The 15,312-nt window shown below is 44.5% G+C and overlaps 1 protein-coding gene across 1 annotated transcript in view; it reads left to right on the top strand.

The window, feature by feature from the left end:
* The window catches only part of SLC37A1 (solute carrier family 37 member 1), an 88,308-nt gene that overhangs the window by 41,836 nt on the left and 31,160 nt on the right, over positions 1–15,312 (top strand). Inside the window, exons 8-9 of the mRNA XM_007947309.1 lie at positions 5,359–5,396; positions 9,738–9,818. Coding sequence (XP_007945500.1) covers positions 5,359–5,396; positions 9,738–9,818 — 119 coding nt within the window. The remainder of the gene's footprint in view (positions 1–5,358; positions 5,397–9,737; positions 9,819–15,312) is intronic.

The following is a 15,312-nucleotide window of genomic DNA, read 5'->3' as shown; positions in this document are numbered from 1 at the left end:
TTCATCCATGTTATATGGTGTTTTGCAGATTCTACATTATTCTTCAGTGTTGCGTAGTATTCCGTTGTGTGTATGTACCATAGTTTGGTTATCCATTCCTCAGTTGATGGACATCTAGGTTGTTTCCATCTTTTGGTAATATCTCACCTTTCCAGTTGTTGGCATCTGGAATGTCCTTGCAGTTCCTGGCAAATGGAGCCTATTCTTAGATCCCTGGAATGTGAGAGAACACTGTCGCTTTAAATATCCAAAATGGTTGAACCACTTGTAAACATTCACAATAGCTATGTCCTCTGGATAGGTGAAAGTCCACAGCTCACCCTGTCTCCCTCTTTGCTGCTTCCCCTTTTGTTCACTGGCCACCAGTGCAGTCCTCCATGCATCATCCCCTGGCTATCAGGGCCGATTTTTAGGTTAATTCTTAGGTCTTTATACCACTTGGCAATATCCAAGCTGTCTGTGCCATCAGGATCACTGAAAGACCACCACTCCATATGTCCCTCTTTCGGTGTTTTCATGCAGGTTCTTCTACTAGTTGGAGTTTAATCCACTTTTGTATTCTTCCTTTCAAAGCTCAGGGCTCCAGGATTATCTTCTGTATCTGTATTAATTTGTTCCCATTTTCCTTGTTGAGGAAGGTGTTTTTAGTTTGTCTGCCTATTCTGCTGCCTCACCAGAACCTCCCTATTTTGTCCATTTGTTCTTGTTTTGTTTTCCTAAATTCTTCTAGAGTTTTGTCTGGCTTTTCCTTGATTTTGTCTGTGTTTTCTTTGATCTATCTCTCAATCTGTTGAAGGTACCTAAATATTATTCTTTTGAGTTCCTTACCAGGTTGTTGTAATACCACTTGTTCCTCAGGGAGGTTTTCTTGCTCTGTGTTCTGGTCCCTTGTTTATACTTGTTTATCTTGCTTCTGTGTGTAAACTGGGATTGTCAGTTGCCTCTGAGGCACTGTGATATCATTGTATTTCTATTTAATTGGTGTTGTTGGTGTGATTTGCCCAGTTTATTTATTTATTTTTGATATATAAAAGCAAGTGGGACTGGTATGCTACTTTTTTTTGCTCGTTTGGTAGCACTTAGGCACTCACCTGTCTCCTGGTAGGTGTGATAGAGAATGATAATTTGTGCACAGTTCTCTGTTAGCTATTTGTTTAGAGTAGCTGAGGACAGGTTGTGTTAGTATTGGCTGCCTTCTTTCATTGATCAGTTGGTGGGGAAGCAGTCAATAACCCTCACCCAGTGGATGGAACTGCAGGAGGTACAGATGTAGTTGGGTTGTGTGGGCATGGCTGCTTTTAACTAAATAAATAAATAAATAAATAACAAAAAAAAAATGACAACAGAGTACAAAACAGAAGCAATATAAACAATCAACAACTACAAAAAGAAAAAACAATAAAAAAAAACAGGAAATGGAAAAAGAAGTAGAATAAAGCGAAAAAGAAAAAGACAGCATCTGGGTGTTAAAAACAGAGTGAGAGAAAAAGAACAGTAAATAAAAAATCAGAAAAGTTGAAAAAGAAAAACAAAGGATAGAAAAAATAAAAATAAAAAGTGACAAAATGAAAGAAACAAGAAAGGAATCAGGAAAAGGGAAAAAAGCAAAACAAACTAGAAGTAGGGAAGGATGAAAAGAACAAATGAAAGGAAGAAAAAATAATTTTAATTTAAAAAAAAACAACTGGGAGGTGGTGTAGGGTATGTCAGTGTTCTTCCTGCTGGTCAAGCAGGTGGCAGGGTGCAGAGCTTCTTGTCCTAGCACTAGTTCCTGTCTACCCAGAGGGCAACTGGGGGCAGGGTGCCTGATCCCAGACAAGTTCCTGCTCACCAAGAATATGTCTAGGGGCAGGGCACCTGAACCCAGAAAAAACTCATTCTGCTCAAACAGGAGCTGGGAGCAAGACACCTGGTGCCAGAAGGAATAACTACCAGCTCATAAAGCACCTGGGGACAGGGTATCTGGTCTCAGAAAAAGTTCCCGCTGCTCCAAAAAGCAGCTGGGTGTAAGACACCTTGTCCTAGCAAAAGTTCCTACCAGCCCAAAAAGCAGCTGGGAGTAGGGTGGCTGATTTTGGAACTAGTTCCTGTCTACCCAGAAAGCTGCTAGGGTCAGGGTGCCTGATCCCAGTTGAATTTGTATTGGCCCAGAAGGTATTTGAAGGCAGGGTGCCTGGACGCAGAAAAAGTCTTTGTTTGTCCAAAAGATGAATGAGAGCAAGTCACCTAATTCCAGAGGGAGTTCCTGCTGGCTTGCTAAGCAGCTATGGGTAGGGCATCTGATCCCACACAAAGTTCCTGCTGTCTCTAAAGGCAACTGGGTGCAGGACCCCATTCCCAGAAAAAGTTCCTGCCTTCCCAAAAGCTGGCTGGGTGTATAGAGTACCTGGTCTCAGAAAAAGTTCCTACTGTCTCAAATGGTGACAGGCAGCAGGGTGCCTAGTCCTGGGACCAGTTCTTGCCTGTCCAGAAGGCAGCTGGTGGCAAGACACCTGGTCCAGAATGGAATTGCTTTTCATCCAGAATGGATGGCCACACCTCCATTCACAAGAAGGGTGTAGGGTACAAGGGGAACAAGGGGTAGATACATCTTTCTGGTTGTCAGCCACCAGTGTGGTTGCCAGTGCAGACTTCATCAGGTTGCTGCCCACATTGTAACGCCACTTGCAGATATTCAAAATGGCCATGCCATCAGGTTAGCCAACACCCCACAGGTCTATTTGTCTCTTTATTCACTGTTTTCATTCAGTCTCTTCTACTAGTTGGTATTTAATCTGCTTCTTTATCCTTTCCTTCAAAGCTCAGGGTTCCAGGATTATCTTCTATATCTGTTTCAATTGGTTTCTTGTTTCTTTGTTATAGAAATTTTGTGTAGCCTATCTGCCTGTTCCACCATTTTGCTGGAAGTCCCCTAATACAATCATAATTTTTTTTCATTCAATTATATAAACACTGTCTTATACAGACAATATGAACTTGAAATATATTCTCCTACAATTGGAGTTTAGTTTCTTGAGTCAGTCTTTTTCAAACTTAAGTCCTTGGAATGCTCAGTTTGGAAAATGTATTCTCAGGAGACTGGGAGAACTCTTTCTGCTAATAACACTCATGCATTACTGAGTTTGAGAAAAGCTACTCCTTCTTAGTGTCTGCTTGGCTCCTACCCCTTTCTCAACCCTCCTATGAGTGAATGGGAAGTAAGCTCGTCCTCCAGCAAACACTGGCCCCAGCCATGTCCCTTTGATTCTTATCTTCAGCATGGTCCAGATGACTCCATCCTCAGTCTTCTCTCATTCCCTCCCATGCAATGAACATGCTCCCTCTATCCCATGTCCTTCTCTATCCTGCCTGGGATTTTGTAGCCTCTGCAGAGGATTCTCTATGGGCAGGTGAGGCTCACAAGCACCCACTCTCTCTGACACACAGACATTTGGAAGGCAGAGCTCTTACTTCTGCTCCACAACATTGCCCATGACCCCCAAATTGGCCTTTTCTACTCTAATTCATTTCCATTGCCTGGGGAACCCAGAACCTACAGAAAGAGATCCAGAGCTGTAAGGGACCATAGATCTAGAAAGGCTTCTCTATCTGCATACTTTGGCTTCGATAAGGAATCTTGTCCACTCTCCATCCCTCTACATATTTCGCCTCTGGGATTCCCCTTTTGAGGCAGCCCCTCGAGCCCATCCCATTGGAAGAGTTGTTGCTGTAGTCTGCCGGTGCCCCCCCCCGCCCCCAGGGACCCACAGGTTTCCAAGACCCTGTGCTGACAAGGGTCTCTACAAGCTCTGAGCCCTGTCTGCAGTCTGCCAAACCCCTTGTCTGCTTCTCTTTGCTCAAGCTGAGTTGATGTCTTGTCAGCATGGGCTTTGATGAGGCAGGATTAGGGCACACACAGTTGTCCAGATTACAACCTTTCACCCAGAGGTGTTATCTACAGCACAACAGAGAAAGCCTTTAGAAATTTCAGCATAGGGAATCAGTACCATTCTTTCCTCCTAAGACTGGGGTTAAATATATAGGGATGATGAAAGCCAGCTGTAAATACTGCTGAGCAAATGCAGTGGCTAAGAACAGAACACTCCTTGCAGGTGGGTTATCTTTGCTCCCTCATTGTTCTTAATCACTGGACTTGGGGTGGGGTGAGCACCAAAGGCAGCAGTTCACCCATCCTTGCCACTAATTTCCTTGAAGGAGCCTCCCAGCCTGCTCCTTTGCTCCTTGCCCCTTCCTCCTCCCAGGTCGGGCCCCAGAGGAGTAGGGCGCGTCCCATCTGCCCTCTGGATCTGTTCTGTGAAGCTGCTCTCAAAGTGTTCCAGCCCAGGTCATGTGTGGTGACATCCTACAAGGTCAGAGCCCTGGGAAAGCCATATTATGGGGGCTGAGAGAGCCCCTCCAGGTAGCCTCCTCCAGGTGGCCTGGGAGAGAAGCAGGCTGTGGGGATTTAAAATCTGTATAGCTCAGTTGTGTTCCAATGCAGTTAAATTGTTTTGTCAAAGATTATTTTAAAAGACCAGGGTGCTGGGTCTTGGGAGGATAGCATCAAATCATGTGTGAAAAGTCAGCTTTCTGCTTCTGAAGAAACAGTGGAAGCTTGTTCTCATGGCTTCAGAGTCTAGTCATCGGTCCCTAAAGTGCCTACCCACAGGTCACTGGTGTGATTTAAAATAACAAGATAAAAAAAAAGCTGAGTTTCTCATTATGTTATTTTTCACATTTCCTTCATAACCTGCTTTTAGACAAAAGACATTTCATTCTATATCCAGATAGTCACATTGTTGCCACTAATTTTTATTTCTAATTAGTTCCATACCATTAAATAACTCTTTAAAAGGCTAACCTCACTGTTCTAATATGCTTCCCATGCCTTTGTATTTTCTTTCAATACTGTCCTTTACATGTGTTTTATGTGACTTGTCAACACAGTATATACGTGTCCTGCTTATCTTTATTTGACACATTATAAGATGTTTTCCAGATTGCAAAGTGGTCTTCATAATACTAGTGTTTTTTGCAGTTTTTGCTGGTGATCTGCTATAATTCACTGAAGCATTATTTGCTAGTGACCTTTTCAAATGTATCAATACATAAGGGTTAAGCCACCCTGGGTGAGTGGATTTCAGGGTGGGCACTGGGTGGATTCTTGGTGTGGAGCCTGAGCTGCTTCCCAAAGGCAGGATATATACTTCACCTGTCCCCTAGGGAGGCCTACAGTGAACATTGTCTTTTGTTACTCAATTTTTGCTATTTTAATGAAAATGCAAAATTATATCTTGTTATTTTAGTTTTAATCAGTTGTATTAGTAGAAATGTGAAACACTGGATTCACAAATGTTTTTGTGTGTTTTGGTGTTTCAGATCCGAAAGACATCAAGTGCACTTCCACGCTTACAACGGTAAAGACCTGCCCTCTGTTCCTTGTCATCTGCTAGGACAGTTTGTTTTTGCCAGGTGTTCTGATGACTGTCTCAGTCACCTCCTTGTTCTAAATGTACAGTGTCCTTCAGTGGGGTATGGATGTGGTCCCCATCCTCAGAATAATGGCAATCTTAGGAAAGTGCTGATAACAATAGCACCACAAACCAGATGGAAGGTTGGTGCACTGTGCGCTAAGAACCTCCATGCTGAGGGAACCAGAGGCTGGTGGGCTGACCAAGCCTGATGGGGAGTGCTTTCCTCCAGACTGAGTATGATCATACCTTTGTGGGTATGGAAGTATGACTGAGGAAAAACATGCAGTTGAATAGATGTCAAACTTTAAACTGGTCACTTTAAACTGTGATCACAATTCTCAGGTGGGCCATCTGGACTGCTCAGCCTGCTGACCACATTGTCCTAGTCAGTTTAACTTCATGAACCTCTCTCCTCCAGCCTCTCCCACACTTAGCTGACAGTGACCATATGTTATGGATAGCTGAGAAAAACCGAAACTTGATTAGAAAGCTTGCACATGCTAACTCCTCGCCTTCATTCCTACATCCATGTGCTTGCCTACAGCCTTCCTGGAGGCCCTGGTAGGGAACTGCACCTATCCCACCCAAGCTCCTGAGCTCCTGCACCTAGTCCTCTCATCTTCACTCCCCACCCCCAACCTCCTACACCACTCTCACCTGCCACCCTATGCATTATCATCCATCTCAGAAGAAAACCTCTCTTGCTCTCATGTCCTACTCTAGGCACCTCTTTCCCCTGTCTTCTGCTCTCACTTGTAGGAGATCCTAAAAGAGCTTTCTCTCCCCAACATCTTCATTAGTACAGCCTCCTTCCTCTCTCCTACCTGCTTTGAATAGGCCTTGCTCCCACCATCCATTGACATGGCCTTGGTCAAAGTCGGCAGTAACATCACTGCTCTGGCCTCATCCCACTTGGCCTGTCTGCAGCATTGAAGACAGGTATTCTCTCCCTGTGAAGTGTTCTCTTCCTTTGGCATCTATGATACCTGTTGCCCTGGTTTTCTTGTAACACATTGGCTGTTCCTGCCCAAAGTGCTTTTTTGCTAGCCCCCCAAACATGGGGGCACCTTGGTCCAGTCTTTGGCCCTTTATCTTATTTATACTTTAACATTAGTGACCTCCCCAGGCCCATGTGCACTGATTCCCCCATTTATGTCCCTTGCATGACCCTCTGCCCTGAACTCCACAGTCATAGGTCTAACTACTGACTTGACATTCCTATTTACACAGCTGTCTGGTTGTCATCTCAGACTTAGCATGACCAAACTAGACATCTTGGTTTCATGCTATGAATTTATGAGCCCCTGGCATTGCCTATCTTGGTCATAGAAGAGCCACTCCAGCTTCTCCTTCCATTAGCCCCATGCCCAGCCCATTGGCAGGATCCATCAGTTCTGATTTCATTGTATGTGTAAATCTATGTGCATGTGTGTATATGCATACATGTGGGTGCATGTGTGTGGTGCCCATGAGTACAGGCAACATAAACACTTCCCTTCATCTCCACTACCACCATTCTAGTCCAGGTTGCTCTCTGTCATCTCTCCACTCAGCTAGTATTCATTTGTTGTTGTTGCTATGTGCCCTCGAGTCGGACCCGACTCATAGTGATCCCTCCTTGGGTTTCTGAGGCAATATCACTACAGAAGTAGATTGCCCCATCTTCCTTCCAAGGAGTGGCTGGTGGGTGTGAGCCGCCAGCCTTCTGGTTAGCAGTCAAGTGCCTTAGGCACTATGCTACCAGAGCTCCTAGTATTCATTAGCCTCCTATTTAAAAAAAAAAAAAAATCCACTTCTGCTCCCTGAAAATTCCTACTTCACCCAGAAGGATTTTCTTAGATAAGTCAGATCATGGCACTGCCTTGCTTACCACTCTCCAGTGGGTTCCCATTTTGCTCTGCACAAAGCCCTCATCATGCTCGGCCCATAAGGCCCTGTGTGATGGGGCTCACTCCCACCTGGGTGAGGATAATTTCTCTAGTTGCCTTGGCACTTGCCTCATCTTGATCCTGACCCTTATTCTCTACTTTAGCCTCATGCCCTTTGCATCTATTCTTTATTCTGCTGGAATGCTCTCCTCCACATGAGTATGATCAATCTCAGCTCAAATGTCACCTCTTCAGAGTAGCATCCTGGACCACCCCATCTAAAAGCCACCACTGCAGCTCAGGCCTTGGCCCCCCTGCCAGAGCACTTGTCGCTCTCTGAAGTTACATCATTTTGTTGACAGTTTCCCTGTTTATCATAATAGTGTAAGAACTATGCAAGTTGAGCCTTGTCTTGGTCACTACAGAATCCCCAGTCATCAGAACAGAGCCTAGCAGTGCACAGAAATGGAGGCAGCAGTTTCCTCTTGTCTATGTTTGTATACACTGGGCTGATGAGAAGGATTCTGGTGCTTATTAAACAAAAACAAAAATAAGAAAACAAATGAAATCAATTTTGAAATCCACTGCCTTAGGAGCTCTGGTGGCATACTGCCTAAGGCATTTGACTGCTAAGAGAAGGTTGGCAATTCAAATCCACTGGCCATTCCTCGGAAGGAAGGTTGGGCAATCTACTTCCACAGTGATACCACCTCGGAAACCCAAGAAGGAAGGGGTCGCTATGAGTCGGATCTGACTCAAGGGCAATGAGTTTGGTTTTGGGGAAGTTAAACACATGAAGTTTTTTTAAAACTAGAGTCGATATTTAAAGGCTCTCTAAAAGCCATTTTTTCTGCCACAAGCCTGAACTTCACCTTTCAGGCTGACACAGATCAAGGACATTTTTAGCTGTACAGTTTTTAGAGGTTTTTTAATGGTATGACGACCAGCTGCCTCTAGAACTGGGGAAGAACTTTGATGGTCACCTGGAATAGTCTTCCTCCTTGGAATATTTCTGTCCCCTCCAGAAAGGGCTTCTCCCACCCAGCAGAGGCCAGGCCGGGGCTGGGAAGCAGGAACTTTGTGTGGATTGTGTCTTGGGAGGGTATTTTCCTCTTGCTCAGCTTTTAGGAGAATGAGAGAGCACATCCCCATGTGCAAGATGGGAGTCCTGCTGTTTGTTTCTGTGAATCGAGGGCTAAGCCTGTGGTTTATTTTCTTCTGTTCCCCCCTACCTAAACACTTCCCTGAGCCCCTGGGGTGCTGAGCTACCTCCTAGGTGCTATGTGCTTTCTCTCCTTGGAGGTCATAGAGGGAGAGATGGACTCTCTGGGGTGCATGTCATCCATCTCTGCAGAGCAGGAACCGGGCTCTCATTTGGTAGCAAGGGTGTGTTCTTCCTTCTGAATCAATTGTGACACAGGAAGAGCCTCTGTTACCTCACTTGTTAAAGAAAAACCTTGGTCTCTATTCTTTCTAAAGGTGTTTCATTTCAAAAGCCATTTTCAAAAAATATCACAGGCTATAAGGAATGTCATTGTAGTTAGTTGCTGTTGAATTGACCCTGACGCTTGGTGCCCCATGTGACGTGTGTCCCCATGTGTGTAGCACTGTGCTCCATAGGGTTTTCAGTGGCTGATTTTTCAGAAGTAGATCGATCACCTGGACTTTATCCCAAGGAGCCTCTGGGAGGATTGAAGCCACCAACCTTTCTGTTACCAGCCTTAGAGTAAGATAATTGTTGTACCACCCAAGGAATATGAAAAAAGCAAAAAAATAAAACATCCACTGCCATCAAGTCAATTCTGACTCATAGTGACCTTATAGGACAGAGTAGAGCTGCCTGCCCCATAGCTATAAGTCTTTATGGAAGCAGACTGCTTTATCTTTCTCCTGAGGAGCAGCTGGTGGGTTCAAACCAGCCACCTTTTGGTTAGCAGCCAAATGCTTTAACCACAGTACCACCAGAGCTCCCTCTCAAGGACTATCCGAACCCACTGCCATCAAGACAATTCCGAATCATCGTGACCTATTGGACAGGGTAGAATCACCCCAAAGGGTTTTCAAGGCTGTAAATCTTTACAGAAGCAGAGTAGAGAGCAGCTGGTGTGTTCAAATTCTTTAACTCCTGTGCCACCAGGGCTCCTTCTCAAGAGCTATAAGAAATGTTAAATTGCCTTGTCATCCTATGTTTTTGTATACCCTGGCCTTGGAGTATTCTCTAAGAATTTTATTTTTACTTCCTGTTATCTGAGGGTCTGGACCTTGAGAGTAAAATGATTAGCCCATTGTTTTGTTTTAATCATTTATTTTCCCTTGGTAGTTTTTTGTGAGGATTGTATCATTGTTTCAAGTAAAGTTAGATTTAATTTCTAGCTGTTGATTTGGTAATTGGTTTAATTAAACTGTTTTCTCCCAGCATCCCAAAGGCTTCGAGAATGGTACAAACAGATTTAGACTCCAGAAGCAAATCCTAAACAATGAAAAGAAAAAGCCTCTGGTAAGTTATACCTGATACTCCTTTCGTGACAGTCCAAGCACCAGGAAAGCTCCAAGGCGCAGAGGCCATTTGCCCCTCTGCCTTCCTGACATCCCCACAGACATCTCAGGTTGTTAGAAAATAGGTCTCAATTGTATTTCTTCACTACAATTTGAGTTTGCTCTTGTTAGATTTCTTTGGATAGTAGACTAAGATTATTTAAGTTTTAAAATCAAATTTGATTTTTAAGTGATTCATTCATTCAGGTACTGTTTGTTGGCATTCAGAATGCCAGCCCTGCTCCAGGTGAGGCTCCAGCTATGAGGATCAGACCGCCTCTGTTCTTGTGGAGCTTACGTTCAGGGGGGTTAGAAATACAGACAGAAAGGCAAACAGAAAAACCAAAAGAACCAAACCCACTGCCATTAAGTCGATTCCAACTCATAGCGACCCCCATTGGGTTTCAGAGGCAGTAAATTTTTATGGAAGTAGATTGCCCCGTCGTCCTTCTGTGGAGTGACTAGTGGGTTTGAACCACTAACCTTCCAGTTAGTTAGCAATCAAATACCTTACGCACTATGCCACCAGAGCTCCTTGACAGACAGCAGGGTGATATGTCAAGTGGTTTTGAGTGCCAGGAAGACAAATCTTCGAAGAAAGGGATGGGCAGACACTGTTTCAAAAGGAGGTGGGGTAGGTGGGTGGTGGTTTGGGGTAGACTTCCCTCAGAGGGGCATATCGGGTAGAGATGTGAAAAGAGTGAGGGAAAACCTGCAGGTACCTGGGCCAAGAGGGTTTGGGGCAGAGAGAGTACAGAGTGTGCCAGGTGTATGAGGTGCACACAGGAAGTTAATATCATGTGACCAAGAAAAGGTAAGAGAAAGGAGATTAAGATAAAAAGTTGTTTTCCACTTCTTCTACTCCCCTCCCCCATTTTACAGATGCTGGGGCACAAAGATGCTAAGTCACCTTCCTGACTGCCCTGGAAAGTAGGCAGCCTCGATCTAAGCCCAGCAGTCTCTGCCAGGCTGCACCACACCCCAACTGCTCCCTGCCCACTTCTCACACACTGTGGAGCAGTTAGAGGCATTTTTAGATTTAGTTTCAATCATTGAAATTATAAGCCATTGTATTTTCTTTTTAAATCAAATAGCTTAAAGGATAAGTACACTAAAGTTTCATACATTTTTTTCCTCCTTTATTGCCTGGGGAAATTTATTTGTGGTGATTGAAATACTAGAGAGGGAAAAATGATGTCTTGCATGTCTTAGTTCTTAGATTTTAGAAAGAGTGCAGGTAGTGATTAACTCAACTGAAGCATTTTAACATCTCTACCCACTTCTGAATTTACATTTTAAAAAAATCAGGTCTTAAATAATGTCTGAATGACTAGACTTCCTCTCTGATTATTATTGAGGGCTTGCCTTGTCCTTTTGAACCAAGACCACAGATCCCATTTTTCTGGTGTAACTGACCAGTAAAACTAGCCTTATCTTCTGAATATAGCTTCCCTCTTTCCTTTTCTGTCCCTTCAGTGAAAGTTTCCATACATGTTACCAGAGGACCAGCTACATTTGTAGTGACCCTAAGAGATTGCGCTTTGGGCACATTGACACCCCAGGCTGACGGTGAGGTGGATATTGCTGAACAGGGTTGGTCAGTCAAGAGTGTCACTGTCAGCAGCTCTTGTACAGATGCCTCTAAGCAGTAAACCAGGCTGGGTCTTCTCCATGTTGTTGTTTGTTGTTAGGTGCCATTGAGTCAGCTCCGACTCATAGAGACCTATGAGAAAGTACAGCAGAAAGAAACACTGCCTGGTCCTGCACCATCCTCACAATCCTTGCTATCCTTGAGCCCATTGTTTGAGCCACTGTGTCAGTCTATCTCATTGAGGGTCTTCCCCTTTTACACTGACCTCTACCCATCGTGATATCCTTCTCCAGGGACTGGTCCCTTCTGACAGCATGACCAAAGTATAACAGATAAAGTCTGGCCATTTTTGCTTCTAAGGAGCATTCTAGCTGTACTTCTGAGGCAGATGCGTCTTGGACAAATCTGGACCACTACTTTCCTTCATTTTTAGATTAGATTGGAAGACAGATTTGTCCTTCTCCCTATATCATAGGAACAGCTCCTGAACTGAAGCTAGCTCATAGATCAACAGTAGGGAGTCTGATACACTTGATGGGGACTCCCAGCTCCCCCTTTATCCAGCATGATCCTGTTCTGATCCTCTGAGACTCAGGAGTTGAACATTACACACCCCATTACTTCACTGCTTTTCAGAGGGCTGATTCAGAAAGACTTAATAGAGAAAGCTAAAGAAAGCATGGGGGCTGGAGGCAAGTAGTATCACTTAGCCACATGGTGAACTCTCTTCCTATTGTCAGCTTTATCTATTTTTTAAAAATTTTATTATAACTTGGGTGAAAGTTTACACAGCAAATTCATCTTCCATACAGCAGCTCACATACACTTTATCTCATGACATTGACTGCAGTCTCCCACAATGCAATAGCTTTCCTCCCACCTCCTCCCCATAGGCACCTCCTCCCTGTGTCCTTCCCTCCCATGCACTCCTGCCCCAATTCTCAGCTTTATTTTGTTTTATCTTTTTGAAGATTGCCTAAGGCGGCAGGTGTAATTTGTTGTCCTCATCATCATTTGTCCCCTTGGTCTTTTCTTGGGCTTCTCTGAGCATCTTTCTGACACACTGTAGCTCAAAAACTGGCTCAACAAATGTATAAACCAAACCAAACTCACTGCCGTTGAGTCGATTTTGACTCATAGCAACCCCTTGGGTGGGTTTGCAAGGTGGTATCACTATGGAAGTAGATTGTCCAGCCTTCCTTCCAAGGAGTGGTTGGTGGGTTTGAACTGCCAGCCTTCTGGTTAGCAGTCAAGTGCCTTAGGCAGTACACCACCAGAATATGGTGAGTGTGTATTTTAATGTTGAGTAAGTGTGTATTTTAATGCTTTCAGATCTCTCAACTCACATACCAGGCGGGAATCCCTAAATCCTCCCTTGGATTACCTATCTGGCTGTGTAGCTGCAGGGAGTGTCAAGGTGCAGGGAGGGGCTTATCATATTTAAATTGTTGTTATCAGCTGCCATTATGTTGGCCCCTGGCTCATGGTGACCCATGTGCAACAGACTGTTCCATCTCCATGATTGGACCATGGTGATCCACGAGGTTTTCACAGCTGATTTAGACTCCAGAAGCAAATCCTAAATAATGAAAAGAACAAGCCTGTTCTTTTCTCTCATGAGAGATGCATGATCTCCAGGCCTTTCTTCCTAGTCCATCTTAGACTGGAAGCTCCTTTGAAACCTGTTCAGCATCACAGCAACACACAAGCCTCCACTAACAGATGAATGGTGGATGTACATCAGGTCCATTAGCTGGGAATTGAACCCAGGTCTCTTGCGTAAAAGATGAGAATTCTTCCAACTGGACCACTACTTCCCTTCATTTTTAGGTTAGAGCAGTCATGATTATACCCTCCTAGCCCCACATTTTTCTTTTAATAATGGAGGCCTGTGAAAGTGTGAACCATCAGTGTGGGGCTGCCATGACTGGAGAAGCCCTGTCACGCCTCACACAGGGCTCTACAGAACCCTCAGGGGGCTCTTGGAACCCAGATTGAAAACCCCTGGTTTAGGGCCAACAAGAGGTACCACCTTCACTCAGTTTTAGCCTAGTAGTTTGTTGCTTGTTGTGTAAGAAGGAGGCAGCAACATACCCCTTCTTTGTTCTAGAAAACACATCATGACCTTGTGCTTTCCCTTCTCCAGATATTGCAAAGACTAAATTGGTTACTTCATGTCCCTTGACTATATGTAACAGACCAGTGGGTGGGCATGAGCCTTTTCTCCACACAGACAGCCATGCCCAGAGCATCCACCCCTGCTTCGGTGAAGAGCTGACAGACGGTCTATGGCTTTGATCAGCTGCACAGAACAAGAAAGGGGGTGGGTGGCTCTGGTGTCCTGGATCGGTTGCAAACTATAGCCAGTTGCACTTAGTGCCCTCCGAATCAGAGTATCCTATTCCAGCCTAAGCAAAAACTTTCTGTTTTCTCTCTCTAACTAGTGCGTTTTTTTCCCACTGATTAACCTACTTAATGTGTGTGTGTGTGTGTGTGTGTGTTTAACCTATTAGCCCATCAGTTCTCCACCTTGGTTGCATACTGGAATCACTTAGGGAGCTTCTAAAAATACTGGGGCCTGGGGCATGCCCCAGATGGCTGGGTAATTGGTCTGGGGTGTAGCCTTTGTTAAGAGTTTCTCATAGCCCCCAGGAGATGCTCATATTTAGTCAGGGTTGAGAACTATTGATCCATTCTTTCATGAGAGAAAAATGTCTATCTGAACTCAAATTGTGGTTCTTTATTTTCACAGGTTTATGGAATTGTCATTCGGAAGTGTTAGCTTTTATACTGGGGGTTGATCATCTTCATCCTGAAACAACAAAAAAACAAAACAAAACTCACTGCTGTTGAGTCAGATCTGACTCATAGTGACCCCTCCTTGGCTTTCTGAGGTGGTATCACTACAGAAGTAGATGCCTTCTGAGGAGTGGCTGGTGGGTTTGAACTGCCAGCCTTCTGGTTAGCAATCAAATAAATGCCTTAGGCACTACGCTACTAGAGCTCCCAACAACAGACTAGTTTAAATGTAAATGTGCCCATCAGAAGACCAGTTGACCATGCAGAAGCCCTGGTCTGGAAGATGGCTTCACAGGGGATGTCACTCCTGGGCCGCACACTGGTGTTCAGCATGCGTGTAATGTGGCTGTGGTTGCTGTCACGCGTCATCTGCCACTCAGTGTTCCAGATTTCTGTTTCTTACTGGAAGAGTGTTTTAAATCCTGAGGGGGGATATGTTGTTGTTGTTATTATGTGCCATCAAGTTGGACCCAACTCATAGCGACCCCTCCTTGGGTTGCCGAGGCAATATTACTACAGAAGTAGATTGCCCAACCTTCCTTCCCAACCTTCCTTCTGAGGAGTGGCTGGTGGGTTTGAACCGCCAGCCTTCTGGTTAGCAGTCAAGTATTTGTCTCCTTTGTCCCTCTCTCCCTCCCTCCCTCCCTGCCTTCCTCTACCTTCTCTCCCTCCTCCCTCCCTGCCTCTTTCCTTTCTGCATTTTGAATCCATCTTGTATAGATTGTACCAAGATTTATTTTTTTTAAGTTGTCATGGAGTTGACTCCAGCTCATGGTAACCCCGGGTGTCAAAGTAGAACTGTGCTCTGCAGAGTTCTCAGTGGCTGATTTTGGAAGTAAATCACCAGGCCTTTCTTTCAAGGCACATCTGGGTAGATTCAAACCTCCAACTTTTGGTGAGCAGCTGAGCATGTTAACTGTTTTCACTACCCTGGGACTCCTGTATAAGATAAAACCAATAAAATAGGTTCGATTTTTTGGAAAGTATGATATGCATAGAAATATTTTTTTGTAAGTCCTTGAACTTAAGAGTTAACGCACTCATGAACAACATATTTATTTTATCC

The sequence above is a fragment of the Orycteropus afer genome, unplaced genomic scaffold (assembly GCF_000298275.1).
Source record: "Orycteropus afer afer isolate SDZICR_OR568_19922 unplaced genomic scaffold, OryAfe1.0 scaffold00179, whole genome shotgun sequence".
In the NCBI taxonomy this organism is placed as follows: domain Eukaryota; kingdom Metazoa; phylum Chordata; class Mammalia; order Tubulidentata; family Orycteropodidae; genus Orycteropus; species Orycteropus afer.
The sequence above is the reverse complement of the archived record's forward strand: the minus strand, read 5'-3'. Positions and strand labels throughout refer to the sequence as shown.